We start from the raw sequence: 17,977 nt of genomic DNA, 5'->3' as shown, positions 1-17,977 counted from the left end.
CTTATTGTGAACATGAGACTGCTCTTATTGTGAACAGAATTGCTCTTATTGTGAACATAATCGAACCAACCCTCCTCGACGCAGTCGCAGTGCGTAGCCAGTGCGTAACATGCCGGCGTCGCGTTGTCTAGAAATATTTTGTATATTCTTTTTGACATTATGTAAGACGTCCTATATAATGATATGAGTATGCTTTTGGTTTCTGTTGAATCCATATGTGTTCTTTTCACCTACTGAGTTTTCTTCCAAGCTCGTATTAATGCGTCCTCTGAAGTATGAGGGCCCTGTGGATATAAAGCTGTATCAGCTGTATCAGCAGTATCAGCTGTATCACCCTGTGGATATAAAGCTGTATCAGCTATATCACCCTGTGGATACGAAGCTGTATCAGCTGTACCACCCTGTGGATATAACGCTGTATCAGCTGTATCACAGCTCTATCAGCTGTATCACTCTACCTGTATGGAATCGGTGTCTTGTGTTCAAAAAATTCTCGATTTGTTTATTATCATTTTTTAATTACTTCAACTTTGAGAATCATGGCTGATCCCATGTTATATAAGACAAACCGTACCGACATTCACCCAGGTATCACTCTGCAATAGTATCACGTCTATACTATGTCTGAGATGCGCGAAATAGTCTAGTAGGCTATCACTCAAGTATCAACCATGTCACTCAGGTATCAGCTGTATCACTCAATTATCAGCTTTATCATCCAGGTTTCTCTCTGCATAAAAAGTATCACGCCAAGACTACGTTTGGGATGCAATATAGTCAGGTATTGGAACACAATGGTATCGTCCCCTACAGTGATTATGCAAACACGCAATGTCAGACGTAAACTAGATCCTCATCATCATTGGTTTATTAGCATTATCAGGACGCATTATAGCCAGGGCCGTAACAGCACTTCGTCAGCCCCCCCCCCCCCAAAAAAAAAACGTTGGTCTTGGGCCCCCTATAGGATGATAAACCGACCCCCCTCATGCTATACGCTGTTTAGCGCGAAAATTTTCGATAATTCCTACTACAGCTGATATATGAGTGATACAGCTGCAATACAACTGATACAGCTGTGATACAGCTTTATATCCACAGGGTGATACAGCTGATACAGCTGATACAGCTTCATATCCACAGGGCCAGTATGAGAGTAGTGATATGCCATCTCATTAGTCATTCCTGCATGTTTATAATTGGATTGAATTATGAATCAGGAATATATCGTTCTCGCATTCGCAGTCTAATGTAATGCCAATGCTCTAATATTTTGTTTGTCCGTTTTTGCAGACCCAGGTTTCAGGTAATCTATGGAAACTTGGGTCAAGCGCCGATGTTGAAATGTCTCTTAGCAAACTTGACCTGTTCTATCGGAGACTTATCCTCACGAAATATTACACCAGAGGATGGGGCACTCCGGAGGAGTTGAAAGAAATCCTAAAAGTTCATAAAATGATATCAAACCGTGAGAAATGTGTAGATTTTGTCGAAAACATCGAGGGCAGAGAAATACATCTCGATCGTACTACCAGCATCAAAAATGATAAATACAGAACAATTGATGGACATTTCGAATCACCAATTTGCGGTATTGTTCCACATTTAGTCCCAGACAAGTGTAAAACCGCTTATTTTCAATTAGTGTTACCCGCAGAAGCACCAAAACATGACCTCGGGCCAATATGCATTCATATGGCTGGTACAGGAGATCATGGTTTCGCACGACGCAGAGAATTACTCGCGAAACCATTGCTAGCAAAAGGCATATCTTCTTTAATACTTGAAAACCCATACTATGGACTGCGCAAACCAGTTGAACAGAACAGATCTGGTTTGCTGCATGTGAAAGATCTATTTATCATGGGCTTGAGTCTTGTGTTGGAGGGATATTGGCTCATGAAATGGCTAGAAGGCGAAGGTTATAGCCGATTAGGATTAACAGGAATATCGATGGGTGGGCATATGGCATCTCTAGCAGCAACAAACTGGCCAAAACCAATAGCCGTAGTCCCTTGTATGTCATGGACATCATCTTCAGTTGTATGGACTGAAGGAGTTTTGAGTAAGGCAATATCATGGAGGACATTGGAAGAAGAGTACGCTGCTAAACATCAACACGATGTGGAACCAATGTTACGATCAAGCTCGAATGATATGTATATTGAAAATCAAAGATACGATAAGAGTCTCAAGAAAACGAAAGAACAAGGGAGGCGTGAAGCCGTGGTTTTTATGAGAGATGTCATGGATAAAGTGACAGGTCTTCAGAATTACTCAGTGCCGTTCGATCCAACTTTAGCTACATTTGTTGTAGCCAAAGCTGATGCTTACTATCCGATTCATAAGCTGAAACCTATGGATGAAATTTGGCCCGGTTGTGAGGTGCGATACCTTAACACTGGGCACATAGCAGGCTTTTTGATGCATCACCGTGATTTTTGTAGAGCAATTGTTGATACGTTTGATCGATTGTCTCAAAAGTATGCTATGAATGATGATACGTCTAAAACTAGCGATAGTTCTGTGTCCGAAATGGCGGCGTACCGTACAATTTCCAGTGCCAAATTAGAGGCTCCGCTTCCACTTACAACATTTTTGAAATCACTTCAAGTATATGTGAATAAGTCATGAAGTAAGCCACCAACGTCATTGATGAACTTACTAAATTTTGATGATATGTACAACTATAGGGTTGTTCGAAAATAACTCATTTTTTCAAATTTTACTGTCAACCGCATGATATTGTTGAGTTGTCTGAAAAACCGATGTGTAGCAAATTTGGCTCAATTCTAACCAGTATAAGTGAAATTATTCGTATTCAAAATTTTCGATTTACGGTGGGTAGTTCTAGAGAATTTCCTACTGAAAAACTATTTCTTTCATATCCAAAAATTTGAACTCCAACAACTTCACTTCCATACGAGTTGTAGTTGAACCAAATTTTCTATGCATCGTTTTTTAGACAACTTGACAATTTCATTGAATTCGCTGTAAAATTTTAACGAAATTTTTATTTTGATCGTATGGAAAATTATCGAACTCCAATAACTTCGCTTCTACAGGTTGGAATTGAGCCAAATTTGGTCTGCAGCGTTTTTTTAGCCAACTCAACAATTTTATTGAATACCCAGTAAGATTTGAAGAAAAAAGCTATTTTTGAACAGCCCTACAGTTCAATATTGTTGAAATTTTCATTTGATTCAGTCCTTGCTCAATTGTAAGCCAAGCCTATCCCTGGAGTCTTGCTGCCCTAATGTTGTTAACGGCCTATATATACATGAGGATTTTAGGCATCTAGCGTTGGTTTGAAAAGTGGGTGGATGACTGGAGTTGATCTAGGATGATGCATTCGCTGTTTATTTTAAAGTGGTTGCCGTATTGAGTCTATAATTATATATCTTGATTATTCAATATCGACCTGAACCTATCACTGCTGTAAAAAATATTGTGTATTCTTGGCTATATTATTCATTATAATGCTAACTGATATGGTCAGCTAAGCTTGAAATAGGAGTAATCTTGTTCCTCCAGAGATTTTATGTATTTTATAAATAGCAAATTAGGTGTCAGATGGTTCAAACATGATGCAAGTATGAAATTCATTTTTAAGATGGGTTTGGCTTTCTGCATAAATCTAACGGTGCTTGATATGTTTACCTGCTCCTTGCGTTGATTTACTAAATCCTGCTGAACCGGTTCTCATATTGATATCGGGTAGCTGTAGCTTCAATATCTTTCTGTGTTGATGTAACATAATATGGTTTTCTAATTCAAACTTGAGAATATGCATCTTTTAAATCAGCACTCTTTTCTGTTTCCAGATAGTTTTCTTGGTCATAAAACTTTACCTAGAATGCGAAAAGATGAAAGCGTATTGGCATGCCCATTGAATGCTTGCAGAGCTCTTGTAATTACCGAGTTGGATCTTGCTTTGAGCGTTTCACCCGTTGGCAATGGATGTGTACATCATTCGGATTGTAAAATGTGGCTCAGCTGGTGTGAATGTACAGGTTGACACCTCGTCGGACAAGAAGTGTTATTTTTCAAGCCCGTTTTTGGAACATACCCTCAGTGTTAGAGAGCCGACGATCCGCGGAATATCATTATCTCTGAATGATGAACTTCACAAGTCTTTGAAATCACGAGCGTCTTGGAAAGTACTCAATACTGATAGCGTTAATAGCCGTTTAAAGATGGAGGAACATACAGTCGAAGCTAATCAAGACGATGTGTCCGAAGTTCTGATGGATATCAGCGATAAATTACCTTTGCCTGGATCATACTTACTGCACGTCTTACTCGATTTTCAAGGATGTGATTTATTAAGCGTACCTGTCAGTATGGGAGTGACCGGGGCAATCAAGAAGTTATGCTCATGGCACTTGGGTCGACTTGTTATATACTCAAATTGCGAACCCTCCAGTGATACTCAATCACAGTTCAATTTTATGGATTCAGATTTCCTGTTTTATAAGTGTGAAGCGGGGTGCGATGCTGTATATTCCCTGTCATTGCGAGAAATATGGAGAGGACGCTTTTCGGCGCTTCAAAATGATATGAAATTGGCCGACGTTACTGGCTTCACTATGTATACCGTGAAAGATGACATTGACAATTCAATTACGGTTGACAATATTAGTCCGCGGTTGCCCGATTCTTGTGAAGACGTGAACGTATGGATTGGTCCTGAAATTCACATTATGTCTGTGGTGGATGTTTGCACCGTCCCTCTGACTTCTTACACTGGTAGAAAGTTTTTGTTACGTTACAAAATAGATGGTCGGCATCCCGAAAGAAACAAAGCGTTGGATGGTATCCGACAGTTCCTTCATTGTAAGCCAGTGGCTGCGTACCTGTGCCGATTGCAATACTCTGTATCAGACAAGCAATTTAATTCTCTCGCTAAATACTCTAGCGATCACTGGCGTGAAGCTATTGTGAAAGAATCTCAAACGCCGGACATACTACTTGCACAACGTGACAAGTGTCACCTTCATTTTGTGTTTAGGCTATCACAAAACAGTGGTTCAAGCGATAATAACATTGATTTTACGTGTCATATTTTAAGCAGGGTTGAAGAACAGGATCTAAGGATTCCGTGCAACTACTCATGTGACCCTGTGTCATTTTTAGGAGACGCACTTGCAAGTTTTAGTTCAGTGTCATCCGAACCAACTACTTTCGAATCTGTGGATGTGACTTCTCTTTTAAACCGGTACACTTTGTTTAAGTTTCACGCAAACGAGCTGTTTAGAGAGTGGCTAGGCAGCCGTGCCTCGGCGGACATTTCTTGCGTCGAATTTCAGTCGTTAGTCGACCAGTGTATGCAGCACATCAGCGCTGAGATAACGAAATCGTGGAAACGGTGTACTGAATCCCCGGATTCTCCGGAAAGCAATTCGCACCATGTTTTAAATGTGTACAAAGTACAAAAAGGGATTTTAGAGAACGCCGAAATCGTGAGGAACGCTGCAAAAATGGATGATGCAAATTTGCCTGTTGTGTTAGACATGCATTTTAAACCGGATGATATTCTACGGCACTTTTCGCGTCAGGAGTCGCTTTGTGATTATTCCTTAGGCTTGTTAACACCTAAAACAGATCTATCTGCCTTACCATCTTGGGAATCGTTACAGAATTTTGATGAAGCCCGACAACAACCTGTGTTTTATCATGGAATAATGTTTAACAACGATGAAGTTGAGGCTGACAAAGATGAGAAAGCTTGTCGCAGATGGATTGAAAAGTATGTGAAATTCGAGACCCGGTCTTTGGGGTCTATCGCGTGCGTGCCGTCTCATTCCATTATACCGGCCGGGCGGTCTCCAGCGAAAAAGACTCTACGCGTTCGGAAGACGTCGTCGAAGTCTGTCAATGACGAGAACCATCTGAAAAAAGTTGCGGAGAAACTTCATAAGAAACGTGTGGAAAAACGGAAATTTTCGTCGCAACTCTCTCACAAATCTGCGTGTACAATGGTTTTGCGGTCAACTCCAATAAAAACCAAGCGTACTCGAGCTGACGCGAACTCTGACAAGGGCCCCGTGAAAGATCAGAAGCGTCTCTTGCGTAAAAGCTATGTACAAGACAATAAAAAGCGTCTCGAAGATATGATCGAATCTGCCTTGTCCTCCAACGGTGTACCCCGCGGAAATATAAGATTTGAATCTTGTTTTCGGAGACTGTATCAAGTCAGCATGGCTTTTCTGAAAGATCTGAAATCTTCAAAAAATCTCGACCAAATCATGAAGGATACAGTGTATAATAACGTGCAATCTGTAGTGTCGTTTCAAGTCTGATTATTGCTGGCAGTAATGACTGTCCTTCGTGATTGGAACCTAGCCATGCACACTACGGCAGCCGTAACTCCATTCATTCCATTCCACACATAATTTTGGATACGTTGTTGCACAGTCGAGCTGGCAGCTGAACACAGGACTGGCTTCTTTGCTCATCTAGAATGATTTGATTTGCACCTCATTATTATGTAGTCTATTTGCAAATTTTAATTTGTGAGGATGATGAAACTAAACTCACCTGAATCGAAATTACTCGAATTCAAATCCATTTTTCCGTGTTTCGGGGGAAGACATGTTAACTTGGAAGTGCTAGTTATATTCAAGTTGCATCAGTCTTACCTCTATCAAGTGGATGTTACCGTATTACAATAATTCAGTGTTACAGACATATTCTGGACACACGCATTTGTGTCGCTGCCAATGTAGGCTATTGAGAATATTCTATAACTAATCCTTTAGGCCTACCACAAAAACGTGTGACGACTCACGATGGTTGCGTTTTTGTATCCTACAATCTATTTCTGCCCGATAAGAATTGTGTCGCATGGCTAGGTGCTATGAATACGATTGTACTCCCACTCCTTTATTCTGTTATAGTGCTGACTGCTGAGCACATTTTACTAATGTGCATAGACGTGTCTCTGTGGCACATCAGGTCAAAAGTCAGGATGATTGTGGTTTTTGGGGCATTTCTAATGAGCTGAATTCCCATATTCTTAAACTCAATTTCATCATTTAATCTTAACCCTATTCTTATCATGATTGATTACATCTCTTGGTAATTGTTCCTTCTATGATTGGGTGGTCGATCCGGTAACTCAATATTTTAGTGATACATACCTTGATCCTTTATGGTTAGGTAGGGCTTATTGGTATCATTGGTCAAATGTTTATCGAAGCCTCTTCTAACTGCGTTTGCCGCTTATATAAAACTCAGATCTTGTTTATTATTTTCTTATTCTGCATTGACAATTTGTTTCGATACTTGAATAGTTCACTGTTCCGTATACTTTCTCAGAGTATCTGTAGTAGCCTTGAATATGGTGCTAGTTAAAGAGATGGAAAGTACTGAAACTTTTTCAAAACCAGAAGCCGACGATTGCTTGGCGGATGTGGAGTCTGGCGATGATTGCAAGGAAACAAAGGGGAGTAACGATGCGTGGGCTGACGCGATGGGCAGAATCTTGGGGAAACGTGTCCCCGACGATCCCAATAAAAGCGTGATATTGGCAAAGAATAAGCAGAAAGACGAGGAGAATAAGCAGGAGAGGGTGGAACAAAGAGAAAGAAAGAGGCTGGTATGTGATTGTTTTTGAAAATCGCATTTTGGAATGACATGTCCGCTCTTCAATGTGTCATATTACTCAACCACTGATATTTAGGATACCTAGTACTTAGTACTGTCACAATGATTCCATTACTGGACTCCGATTGAGTCGAGCAGTGTGAGTCAATTATTTTAATTACACAATTTATAGTCTCTTGCAATTAATATATATGATTCTGAGGAGAATTATCCACATCATGTCGCAAAGGGATACACATGTTCATATAAACGACATTTCTTTGAAAGTAGTGTCATCGACCAATCAAAGGCGTTATGCCATATTTATGGTAAATACGTGATTAGTTCTGATCAAGTTGAACCAGGGTTGTAACCAAGTCGCAAGGTTACGGGTCACAAGCCAATCTCACTTTTTCAGTTTTGACTCGATTCAAGTCGAGTCATTTTTAATTCACCACCGAGTCAAGTCCAAGTCAGCCGGTAGAGGGTTGAGTCCGAGTCATAGTGTCCAAGTCATTATTCACTGTTCAGTTTTCAGTTCAATCCGGTTCAACCCACTTTTTCAACTCTGCCCAAGTAATATGGAATGACTCACATTCACAGTATAGTTATATTCCTCGGTCTTAACCTGCCCATATTTTCCAAGTACCGTATAAGGACTGATTGACAAAATACTAACAATGCAGTAACGTTACTATTCTTCGAAGTTACGATGAAATGTCTGTCTTGGCCGTCCCAGTCTCGAGTGATATACTTGAGTATTGACGGTTCGAGTCACGCGCGATGACTTGAGTTCAAATCGAGTCAATACACAAATTGACTCGAGTTGAGTCAATTTAGGAATTTGAAAAAATGATTTAAGTCGGGTCACCAAAAAATCATGACTCGAGTCATTACAACAACCCTGAGTTGAACTGGCAATATTTTATTCTCTGTCAAACGTAAGGTATTGAACATATTTCAGCTTTTGCCTATGTGTATGACGTTTGAATCAGAGATACTCGAAAACTCCACTCAACGCCAGGCTTAAGTCTTGATTCGGAATCGAATCACCCAGACACTCGATTTTGTTCAGCACTTCTCTCAACTTGTTAGTTGTAGAAAAGCCCTCTTTTTTCCCGTATGCTAACATGTGAGTACGGAATCCTGTTTCAGATCAACAAGAAACGAAAGTGGGAAGAGATGAACTACTGCAAACCTGATCCTTTGCAGAAAGATTACGAGCGCGGCCTCCAAAAAATTGCGACGAGGCAAGTCGAATCTCCTGCTCTGCGTGTACTTTTCTGAATTCCCAACTCAATTTCAGAGGCGTCGTGCAGTTGTTCAATGCCGTTAAAAAGCACCAGGCCGAAATTGATAAGAAAATGAAAGCGGTCAAGACGGAGAGCAAGAGGGAGCAGGTAATGTGTTGCGATTTGCCACACTGTTGATTAAGCTTTCAACCTTTCCAAATTAGATTAGAATTATAGCTACATACCGTAATTTTCCATGTATAATACGCACGTTTTCATCAATTTTTTGTCCGAAAATCGGGGGTCCTAAAAATTTCCCTTGAAATAGAACTTGCAATTACACCTTTCTTGTTGTCAATCGAACTCGGACTTGGGTGGAAATCTGATCAACGCACCTATGTTCCACCCCGTGTACAGTATACATGGGTACAGGCTTTTTCCTGGTTTTGACGAACCAAAAATCTAATTGCGTCAATTTGCATTTCGTCAGATTATGAAATCAGTATCCAAAGGAGATTTCATGGATATGCTGAAGAGCGACAACAAAAAGACCAAGGGAAGTTCCAAGAAGGAGGCAAGTTTCCCGCATTGTGGACTAGTGTTCATTGATTTGCTTCGTCCAACTGTGATTCCATGACAGGTTGCATACATATGACATCAGTTGCATAATCATTACTAGTGCTGTTGTCAAGTCAAGTCTTGGTTATGAAACCTTACATACATGGTATGAATTTTCAATGTTGAACAAGTGCAGAAAGCAAAAAAAAAACTTCTGTTGCCGCACTAGTATAGCTAGTAATTCGTCATGGCATTATCTCCGATCGTTTTTTCATGGCACATGGCACCTTCCTAATGAATATCATGGGATTCTTGTGCGAGTGTGTATTACTGGCTATAAAATCGTTGGGTTGGCTAAAAAATGCTGCACCAAATTTCGCTCAATTCAAAATTGTGGAAGAGAAGCTATGGGGGTTACAAAATTTAAATTAAAAAAGAAAATCATTTGAAAATTCTACTGGCAACCCCATGAAATTGTATTAAGTTGCACGCTGCGGCTCAATTCCAACCAGTAAAAGCAAAGTTATTGATGTTCAAAATTTTAGATTTTAAATATTGATATTTACAGGTCAGTGAGCACTGAGTATATAAATAATAGAGAATTAAAGAATTTGCCACTGTAACTACTGTTGTTTTCCAATCCAAAATCGTGTACTCCAATAACGTTGCTTCCGCTGGTTGGAATTGAGCCAAATTTGGTGTGCCACGTTTCGTTTCAACGGGCCTAACAATTCTATTGAACAGCCAGTAAAATAATTTGAATGGAAATAAATATTTTTGAACAGCCCTGGCGTGTTGGCTACACTTGACCCTTGCTCAGACGACAGTACTGACCAACGAAAATTTTTGTAGGCAAACGAGATCGCCGACAAGGAGGACGAGAAAAAGTGGGACGTCCTACGCGATGATTATATGATGGGAACCAAGCTTAAGGATTGGGATAAAGAATCTGACGGGGAATAAGATCGCCAACTGCTAGAATGTCCGATCTTTGGGGCGGTTACCGATTGTATTGCTCATAAAGTCAGATCGAGCGTCTGTGGCGGTACTGGTGGTATAGAACCTGATTGGTATCAGGTAGGTCGATGGGCCATTCACCTCATGAGACGCATCTGAACTGTTCATTGAAACCTGAATTGATAGAAAAACAATCATATGGCAATCTTGACTATTTCTGCGTTCATTATTATTTCAATAAATATGTGCAAACAAGGACGGATGCTATGATGTAAGCAGCTCAGCTTCCAAATTGCAATAACCTCGGCTACGATTTAAGTATGGACATTGGACATGTACGACACGTACATGGCCTCAGCGAACGCTACAGCGTATATTGAATCAGGCAGCTCAGTTACTCGACGGTCAGTGTTTGGGCGGAGTCTGGCCCATGTCTCCCCAAAACTTCTTGGTAAATAAGGTAGCGGATTTGATGTTCCTTGTGAAGGCTTCGCCGATCGCCATGTGCGGTAGCTCGCCCACGCCGCCGTTTCTACCGACCGGAATCAACATGATGAATGTACTGGGCTTGTATGGGTGCATTTTACCGCCGGAGATGCTTGCTGCGATGTTTTTTGTGATGATACCCGCGTGTGCCGCTGCAGCTACAGACATCTTTTCCTCATCCACGTCGGTAATGTCTCCGAGAGCGAATATGTTTTGAGTGCCTTCGACTTGCATGAATTCATTCACTTTGATCAATCCTTTATCATTGACGGCACAGCCCAGCGACTCTTTAAACGCTTCCGTATTCGGCTTACCGCCGGTGCATCGAATCACCATGTCGCATTTCACTTCTTTCCCACTCTCAGTCTTCACGATTTGATCTTTGACGCACTTGTTGAATTGTATCTCGTCGAAGTTTGACACTCGTTCGTTGAGCATCAGCTCGATCCCCCTTTCTTCCATGACTTTTTTCAAGGATTTTTGTACTTTATCCTTCAGTCGAGCGGAGGCTAAGGTCTCGTTCGGATGTATCAGGATTACTTTCTTGTCTTTAAAATCCGTCTTCAGCTCACCGGATAACTCAACCCCGACAGGACCGCCTCCGACACATACGATAGTGTCTGCTTCTCGTATCTGACCGTTGATCTCCTTGTAGTAGCTTTTAGTGTCTTCTTCTGTTGCATTGGGGTAGTCGTTCGTAAGCTTACTCGGGAACGAACTGCTACAGCCCGTGGCCAGCACCAGATGGGAGTAACTTACTTCTTCACCGTTTTCCAGCGTAACTGTATTTTTATCCTTGTTTAATTGCGTCACCCTTCCTTTGATAAAGCTATCGCCAAACGTTAGTTGCAATGGGATCATCAGATTTTTGGTGAAGTCCTCTTCCACCGTTGCTCTCAGCGCCCCGATATTGTGGAATAGAAAGTCGTAGGGGTTGATGATCGTCATCTTGCCCGTTGATTGCAGTTCACGGCCGAGAGTGCATCCTCCATACCCAGCACCCACGATAACTATTTTAGCGGTTTCCGATTGGCTTATGCTGGATGTGCCGTTCCCCATTGCTTTGCAGGTTACACCAATAGATTTCTAATTATCCAAAATATAATTGAGCCCTGCTATTTCGAATACGATACATACATGGGTATTAGCAATTGCACTAGGGCAGTTGTTAATATCTACGCAAATTTTGTTTTTTCGACATTGTAATGGAATTTGCGTTAGTACGCTACAATTTATCCTAAGCGTCAGTCGACCCACCTTCCACTTCTTTCTCCACTATTCCGTTATGCCATTATGCAGCAATTCCAAGCAACCTATGGGCTACTTGCGTCATCGCGGAGAAAGCCAATGTCGACTTTTTTAGACTAGCCTATAGCCGGGCTTGTCAAAATTGAGTACCTGAACGATTCGATTCTATCACGTATTGCGCTTCGACTCGAGTATTCCAGTCTCACTCATTATGACGTCACAACAGAATACACTATATTAGAGTTTAAAAAGGTTCCTTTTATGCCACCACAAAGAACATAATGGCTGTTATCCGTCACAGTAAAGATACTTTGGTATTTTTTCCACCATACCGATTTCATTGCACTTCTTGACAATGTTGTGGGATGATTTCCAGTAACGTTCGTAGCTTTGTACTATGTCTCGTATGCTGCGGCCAATCAAGGCTTCAAGGTTTCCTCAATGGAAAATAGTATTCTCGTTAGTAAATTAACTTTCAGTTGCGAGGAGAGTCTAATGTCAGTACTCGAAAAAATCGTCTTTTACCACTTGACTCGAATCATTAAAATTAATACTCGATTCAGATTCGAGTACTCGAATCATTGTAGCCTACCAGCCCCAACTTTAGGCTGTACTCTGTTAACAACGAACACGGTTTCTCTTTTTGATGTAGCCTACATTTCTATGAGCTTGAGCATGAGCTGAGCAACGATCGGAAAACTATAGGCCCGAAAATCAATCGTTTCCGTTATGAACAATCAATAATGAATGAGTCAGACTGCATAGAACTGCAAATCCTGCTATCAGCGTTGTTCAAATTATTCACCGACTCAAGAAGCAGCCAGAATGATTAAAATATTAGTGATACTCTCAATACTGAATTCAGCACTCGTAGTGCGTACGCGAAACGACTATAACTGTAACTATGGCTGCTCAAGCGTAAATAAGTCATGTGGTAGAATTCACATAATCTTTAGATGGCATACCTGGCTGTGATCTAATACGTGACCGAAGCCAATTACTAAACGAACCTGGCCTGACTCACTGAATGTTTTCTTGAAGGAATGGTCTGGATACTTTAAATTGAGATTCAGGGCTACGGCATTCAGTTTTGACTCACTGCGTACGTCCACTCGTCCGCCCGTCGTCATTTCTATTGGGTGTGGTTGTATTGGCCGCTGTTTTCTTAAAGCTACCGTCGCGCTTTTGAAATTGAAGAATGCGGCGTTTTTCAGGATCAGTAACAATGAAAACGACCGAGAGATATATCGAGTATGGACCAACGCTCAGTTCAGCAAGCAAGTAAATACGTATAGCTTTAGTGCATCCTACGAATATAATGCCTGTATCATTTGTATCAATTACGACATTGTCCTCTCGACTACGCCTACGCTGTATGAATCGTTTGCGAAAGGCGTAACGTGGTAAGGTTCTACTCAATACGGTAGCATTGTGCATTCGACATTATAGTGAGCGACTTCTCTTTCAGCACCGCATTGTATGGACACATGAACTTGAACAATTTGTCATCGATTATTTCACTCACGTAGTAATATAACTACAAACGATCTATCTGTGCTTGATTCCGAACATAAACGGTCGGTCGATCTCCACCATTACGAGCAAAGTATAAACCGCAAAATCTTGCGTAAGAACAGTTATGGTGAGCATACAATTGCCAATCAGATGGGAAAATATTTTGCTGATGCCAGGCCTATACCATACATTAGTAGCACCAACACGTCGTCCGAAAATTACAGGACATGAGCGAATGTAACTCGATCTAAAGATGGACTATAGCAGGGGCCGTCAACCTTTCGTATGCAGCGTGCCAAAATATCAAAAAATAGTAAATATTACCAACCTGGGTGCCAACCATTTTAAAGTTTGTCATATTTAGCGTTCCATGCAAGGAATCACACCAACCACCTATCCGCATCTGGTAACGTCATCGGTAACGTCAGTGATTCTTACAGTATCGGCAGGACCGTAACTGCCGCACCCCGAATCCCCCAATTAGGGGGGGCGAGCTCGAAGGGTGCACAACATTTTTTCGTAAATTATAAATTATAAAGTTGCCAAATTTATGCAACTTGAAAAAAAAACTATTGTTGCCAAATGTCTGGGTTATTGGATACTCACCCCCTGGCGCCGAATGTTCCTGTCTTGGCAATCTGTACCCCACAAGACAAATGCCTGCCCGCAAGGAAAATTTAATTGCCAGTGAAGAAATACCAATTTGAAATCTCGTGCATCTTTTAGTTTAGTACGTTTGGGCGATTTCAATATCTTTTGACATAGCAGACAGGAGGTCATTAGAAATATAAATTTGAAATCGTGTGCGTCTTTTAGTTTAGTACGTTTCGACGATTTCAATATCTTTTGACATATAGCAGACATGAAGTCGCGAAATAACAACACATAACGAAGTCATTATACATCCTGATTTAATAGTATATTCATATTGAAGTGAACCCGAATATTTTCGGCTGACACTTGTCAGGGGTAATCGTCAGCAACTAGTAGAGAATTAAAAGAACATCATGATTTCTATAATTTTTTCGCGCTCCGCGCGATATAAGCGGACTGGCAAACCTCGCTGACTAGTAGCGGTCAAAACTTTGATTCGGATGGGTAAAATTTGGTTTATCACCCTATGGGTGCACAAGGCCAACATTTTTTGGGGAAGGGGGTGACGCCGGGCTGTGGAGTCGGAGTTTTGCTCATTTTCCCTAAATGGAGTTGGAGTCGTGAAAAGAATACTGGCTGGATTCGGAGTCAGAGTTTGTGAAAATGCTCCTGACTCCGACTTCAACTTCTGTTCCGACGCGGCACTGAAGTCAATGAGTGGCGCTTTGTCAGGTGTCGGATCCTGTCTGCTGTACACTAAATCTGGCTCGGACTATAGTCAAACCGTTGCGTATCAAATCTTCTTCTGATCTCAAATTCAAGCAGTCCAAACGAATTATACGGAAACAGCTTGTTCAGAATGAAGACATGTAAATGATGAGATTCGCAAGATTGCTTGCTCGTCCGATAACAGTTGAATGGAGAAAGAAATAACAGCAACAGAGGAATATAAAGCTAAACGAGAACGGACGGCGCAACAATTAAATTAACCAATCATTAACCAAACAGAACAATTAGGAGTTGTCGAGGAAAATAACGGAACGCAAATAAAGTACAGTTGAATTAAACTGATTCACTGAAACATAGCCTACGAACTGATCAACTAAAAACATGACTCGTCAAAACGACTTCTTTAATATATAAACAATTGCTTTCAAACATCTCTTAAAATTACTAATAATAAATAAAGTATAATTTTTATCCATTAACAATCATTGTTATTAGTAACGATATTGATAAAATTGGACATTTATTGCAAATTGCATTAGAGGACGAAAATTTCAACCAAATCGCGACCAAAACAAAATTACTGATGGAGTCACAAATAGGAGCAATTTTTGGAATTATACCATGATATTATGGAAGAGTAAATACATCGTCAGGTTTCGTAAGTGACAACGTCACTTGTAGAATTGATGCAAAATATAATCAAACGCAGCATCCCACTTGACAAAATCCTAAATATTTCTAGTAAGTATAGCTCAGCCGCTTGGGCCGAACAAATGAAGAAAGAGTGCTGATATGCTATACACGCTATCTGACTACTCCCTAAATTTCCTTTCTGATCACCGTTTATTAGTAGTGAGAGAGTGTGTGCTTGTCATCAGTAAAGTGTGTAGCTAGACCAGTGATATGATATGATATATATATCACTGGCTAGAGACTGACTAGAGCCAGGACAGTAGCTGCCGCACCCCAAACCCTTTAATCGGGGAAAGGCGAGCTCGTATAGCCTCCTCAGCATTTGCCTAATCTTGTTTCAACTTTCATTTCAAATGTAGCATCGCCATATGCATTGCACTATAGATAACTAACCTAGGGTAGGTTAGTTATCTATAATTGCACATTGCATGATGCAACGATTTAGCGGCCTCTATTTTAAACATATTATTGGCATTGTGACAATAGAATTACTATTTCAATAAAACAAGTTGTCCATTCAAACCTTGCAGACTGCTCCGAGTCCCCTTATGATTTAATGCAGCTATCACATATAATTAAATGCTGTTTTATTACAACTTCGGAGAGAGTATGTATCAATATTATATAACATTGTTCTATGTACTGTACAGTTTTCTGAGATAAGTTACAAATGTTACCAGGTAAAATACGAAGTATGTGCAAAATATTACAATCTCCAACCTCAGGTATAGTATGCCTGTCGCATAGCCTCGAGTGAACACATTGAACAGCTATTAAAACGGTTGTTAGTTAATATAACCGAATTAAAATGTATAAATGCATGTATCACCAGTCCGCGTTCTTGCTATTTACCAGCAAAATGTGCATACACTTGGACTTGTATTCATTAATTACCCCACGGAGGATCACGCACGCTCCTTAAAATATACACAGTAGGCCTAATATTACTCGGTATCAATGTGCATTGTGCAATGTACAAGCAAATAAAACAATAACCTCGCTTACCCAAAATGAGCAGAAAATTGCCAGTTTTGAAAACACGCAACTTTCGACACCGAGGTCCAAGTTTCATAAAATAAAATTAATTCTGTTTTGAATCAGCTTATCTACGCATTAACGCGTGTACAAATTTAAGGAGATTTCAAACCATGTCGGTTTTAACAACGAAAGTCCAAAGTTTTGAATGGCTACATGTAAACTGCTCTATTTCGGTGGCTTTTGACCCATGTCGTTCCATGTCTTATTCGTGAACAGATTGGACGACTTGATATTCTTGGTTAACGTCTCTCCGAGATTCATGAACGGCAGTTGGCCGACGCCCCCGTTCCGCCCTAAAGGAATGAGCATTATTGTGCCGCTGGACGGACGGTAGGCGTGCATTTTACTTCCTTTCAACGCAGCTGCGATATTCTTCGCCACGATCTCCACATGCGCATTTGCAGCCACCGACATTTTTTCTTCATCGATGTCAACAATATCGCCAATCGCGAAGATATTTTCGGAACCTTCCACCCGTAAAAACTGGTCGACTTTCACCAAGCCGTTGTCATTCACTGCGCTACCAAGAGCCTCTTTGAACGCACTTGTGTTAGGCTTACCGCCCGTGCAGCGTATCACCATATCGCAAGTAACATCTTTTCCACTCTCTGTTTTCACTACTTGGTCTTTGACGTATTTGTTCAGCTCGATATCACCAAAATTAGACACTCTTTCGTTCAGCATCAGCTCGATCCCCCTGCTTACCATCGCCTTTTTGAGCGACTTTTGTACTTTAGCATTCAGCCTCGGAGAAGCCAAGGTCTCATTTGGGTGAATCAAGATTTATTTTTTTATCGGGATAATCAGTTTTCAGCTCACCTACCAGCTCCACGCCCACAGGCCCACCACCGACACACACGATAGTCCCCGATTCTCGTATGTTGCTATTGATATCTGTGTAATATTTCACGGTGTCTTCTGCGGTAGCTTGCGGGTAATCGTTAGATAATTTAGCGGGAAACGCACTGCTTACTCCAGTTGCCAGTACCAAGTAAGTGTATGTAATTTCTTGACCGTCCTCAAGAGTAATTGAATTCCTCTCCTTGTTGACTTGCGTTAATCTCCCTTTGATGAAGCTATCACCAAATGTGCGACTTAACGGGATCATGAGGCTAGGGACGAAATCAGGCTGCACTGCTCCCCGTAGAGCTCCTATGTTATGAAACAGAAAGTCGTAGGGGTTGATGATTTTCATGTTTCCTGAATGAAGAAGCTTCCGGCCGAGTGCAGTACCGCCATAGCCTGCACCGACAATGACGATACTGGTGTTTTCGGTATGTGGTATTTTTGATGCTCCGTTACCCATGATTATAAGAAGCTTGAATCTTTATATCTATTTG

At 40.9% G+C, this 17,977-nt stretch overlaps 5 protein-coding genes and 1 pseudogene across 5 annotated transcripts; 3 read left to right on the top strand and 3 right to left on the bottom strand.

Annotated features, from left to right (window-relative positions):
• The first annotated feature begins 1,192 nt into the window (after positions 1 to 1,192).
• On the top strand, positions 1,193 to 3,825 carry LOC145441948 (protein ABHD18-like). Its single transcript, XM_080319902.1, has one exon. It carries the CDS (start codon positions 1,345 to 1,347, stop codon positions 2,632 to 2,634), a length of 1,290 nt encoding a protein of 429 aa, XP_080176028.1. The 5' UTR covers positions 1,193 to 1,344; the 3' UTR covers positions 2,635 to 3,825.
• A 131-nt stretch (positions 3,826 to 3,956) lies between these two features.
• Positions 3,957 to 7,321, top strand: LOC145441947 (mdm2-binding protein-like). The gene has a single exon (XM_080319901.1). The coding sequence runs from the start codon at positions 3,957 to 3,959 to the stop codon at positions 6,300 to 6,302; it is 2,346 nt and encodes a 781-aa protein (XP_080176027.1). The 3' UTR covers positions 6,303 to 7,321.
• LOC145441950 (RRP15-like protein) lies at positions 6,324 to 10,592 on the top strand. Its single transcript, XM_080319903.1, has 5 exons — positions 6,324 to 7,600; positions 8,743 to 8,837; positions 8,894 to 8,987; positions 9,310 to 9,393; positions 10,230 to 10,592. Exons 1-5 carry the CDS (start codon positions 7,343 to 7,345, stop codon positions 10,338 to 10,340), a joined length of 642 nt encoding a protein of 213 aa, XP_080176029.1. The 5' UTR covers positions 6,324 to 7,342; the 3' UTR covers positions 10,341 to 10,592.
• On the bottom strand, positions 10,542 to 12,191 carry LOC145441949 (ferroptosis suppressor protein 1 pseudogene; annotated as a pseudogene).
• Positions 12,192 to 16,802: 4,611 nt separating this feature from the next.
• Positions 16,803 to 17,345, bottom strand: LOC145440179 (ferroptosis suppressor protein 1-like). Its single transcript, XM_080317756.1, has one exon. The coding sequence runs from the start codon at positions 17,343 to 17,345 to the stop codon at positions 16,803 to 16,805; it is 543 nt and encodes a 180-aa protein (XP_080173882.1).
• A 55-nt stretch (positions 17,346 to 17,400) lies between these two features.
• On the bottom strand, positions 17,401 to 17,943 carry LOC145440177 (ferroptosis suppressor protein 1-like). The gene has a single exon (XM_080317755.1). It carries the CDS (start codon positions 17,941 to 17,943, stop codon positions 17,401 to 17,403), a length of 543 nt encoding a protein of 180 aa, XP_080173881.1.
• Between the last annotated feature and the right edge of the window lie 34 nt (positions 17,944 to 17,977).

This window comes from Botryllus schlosseri, chromosome 6, assembly GCF_051294905.1.
Source record: "Botryllus schlosseri isolate E-star chromosome 6, Bs_hap1, whole genome shotgun sequence".
Taxonomy (NCBI): Eukaryota; Metazoa; Chordata; class Ascidiacea; order Stolidobranchia; family Styelidae; genus Botryllus; species Botryllus schlosseri.
This window is presented reverse-complemented; position numbering and strand designations above follow the sequence as displayed.

What these genes read in the sequence shown, in the direction of transcription:
- LOC145441948 (XM_080319902.1), top strand. Translation starts at nt 1,345, where the DNA reads ATGTCTCTTAGCAAACTTGACCTGTTCTATCGGAGACTTATCCTCACG.
- LOC145441947 (XM_080319901.1), top strand. Translation starts at nt 3,957, where the DNA reads ATGGATGTGTACATCATTCGGATTGTAAAATGTGGCTCAGCTGGTGTG.
- LOC145441950 (XM_080319903.1), top strand. Translation starts at nt 7,343, where the DNA reads ATGGTGCTAGTTAAAGAGATGGAAAGTACTGAAACTTTTTCAAAACCA. An exon ending in CTCCAAAAAATTGCGACGAG is followed by an intron (nt 8,838 to 8,893) that starts GCAAGTCGAATC and finishes ACTCAATTTCAG; the next exon opens with AGGCGTCGTGCAGTTGTTCA. An exon ending in AGGGAAGTTCCAAGAAGGAG is followed by an intron (nt 9,394 to 10,229) that starts GCAAGTTTCCCG and finishes AAATTTTTGTAG; the next exon opens with GCAAACGAGATCGCCGACAA.
- LOC145440179 (XM_080317756.1), bottom strand. Translation starts at nt 17,345, where the DNA reads ATGGTAAGCAGGGGGATCGAGCTGATGCTGAACGAAAGAGTGTCTAAT.
- LOC145440177 (XM_080317755.1), bottom strand. Translation starts at nt 17,943, where the DNA reads ATGGGTAACGGAGCATCAAAAATACCACATACCGAAAACACCAGTATC.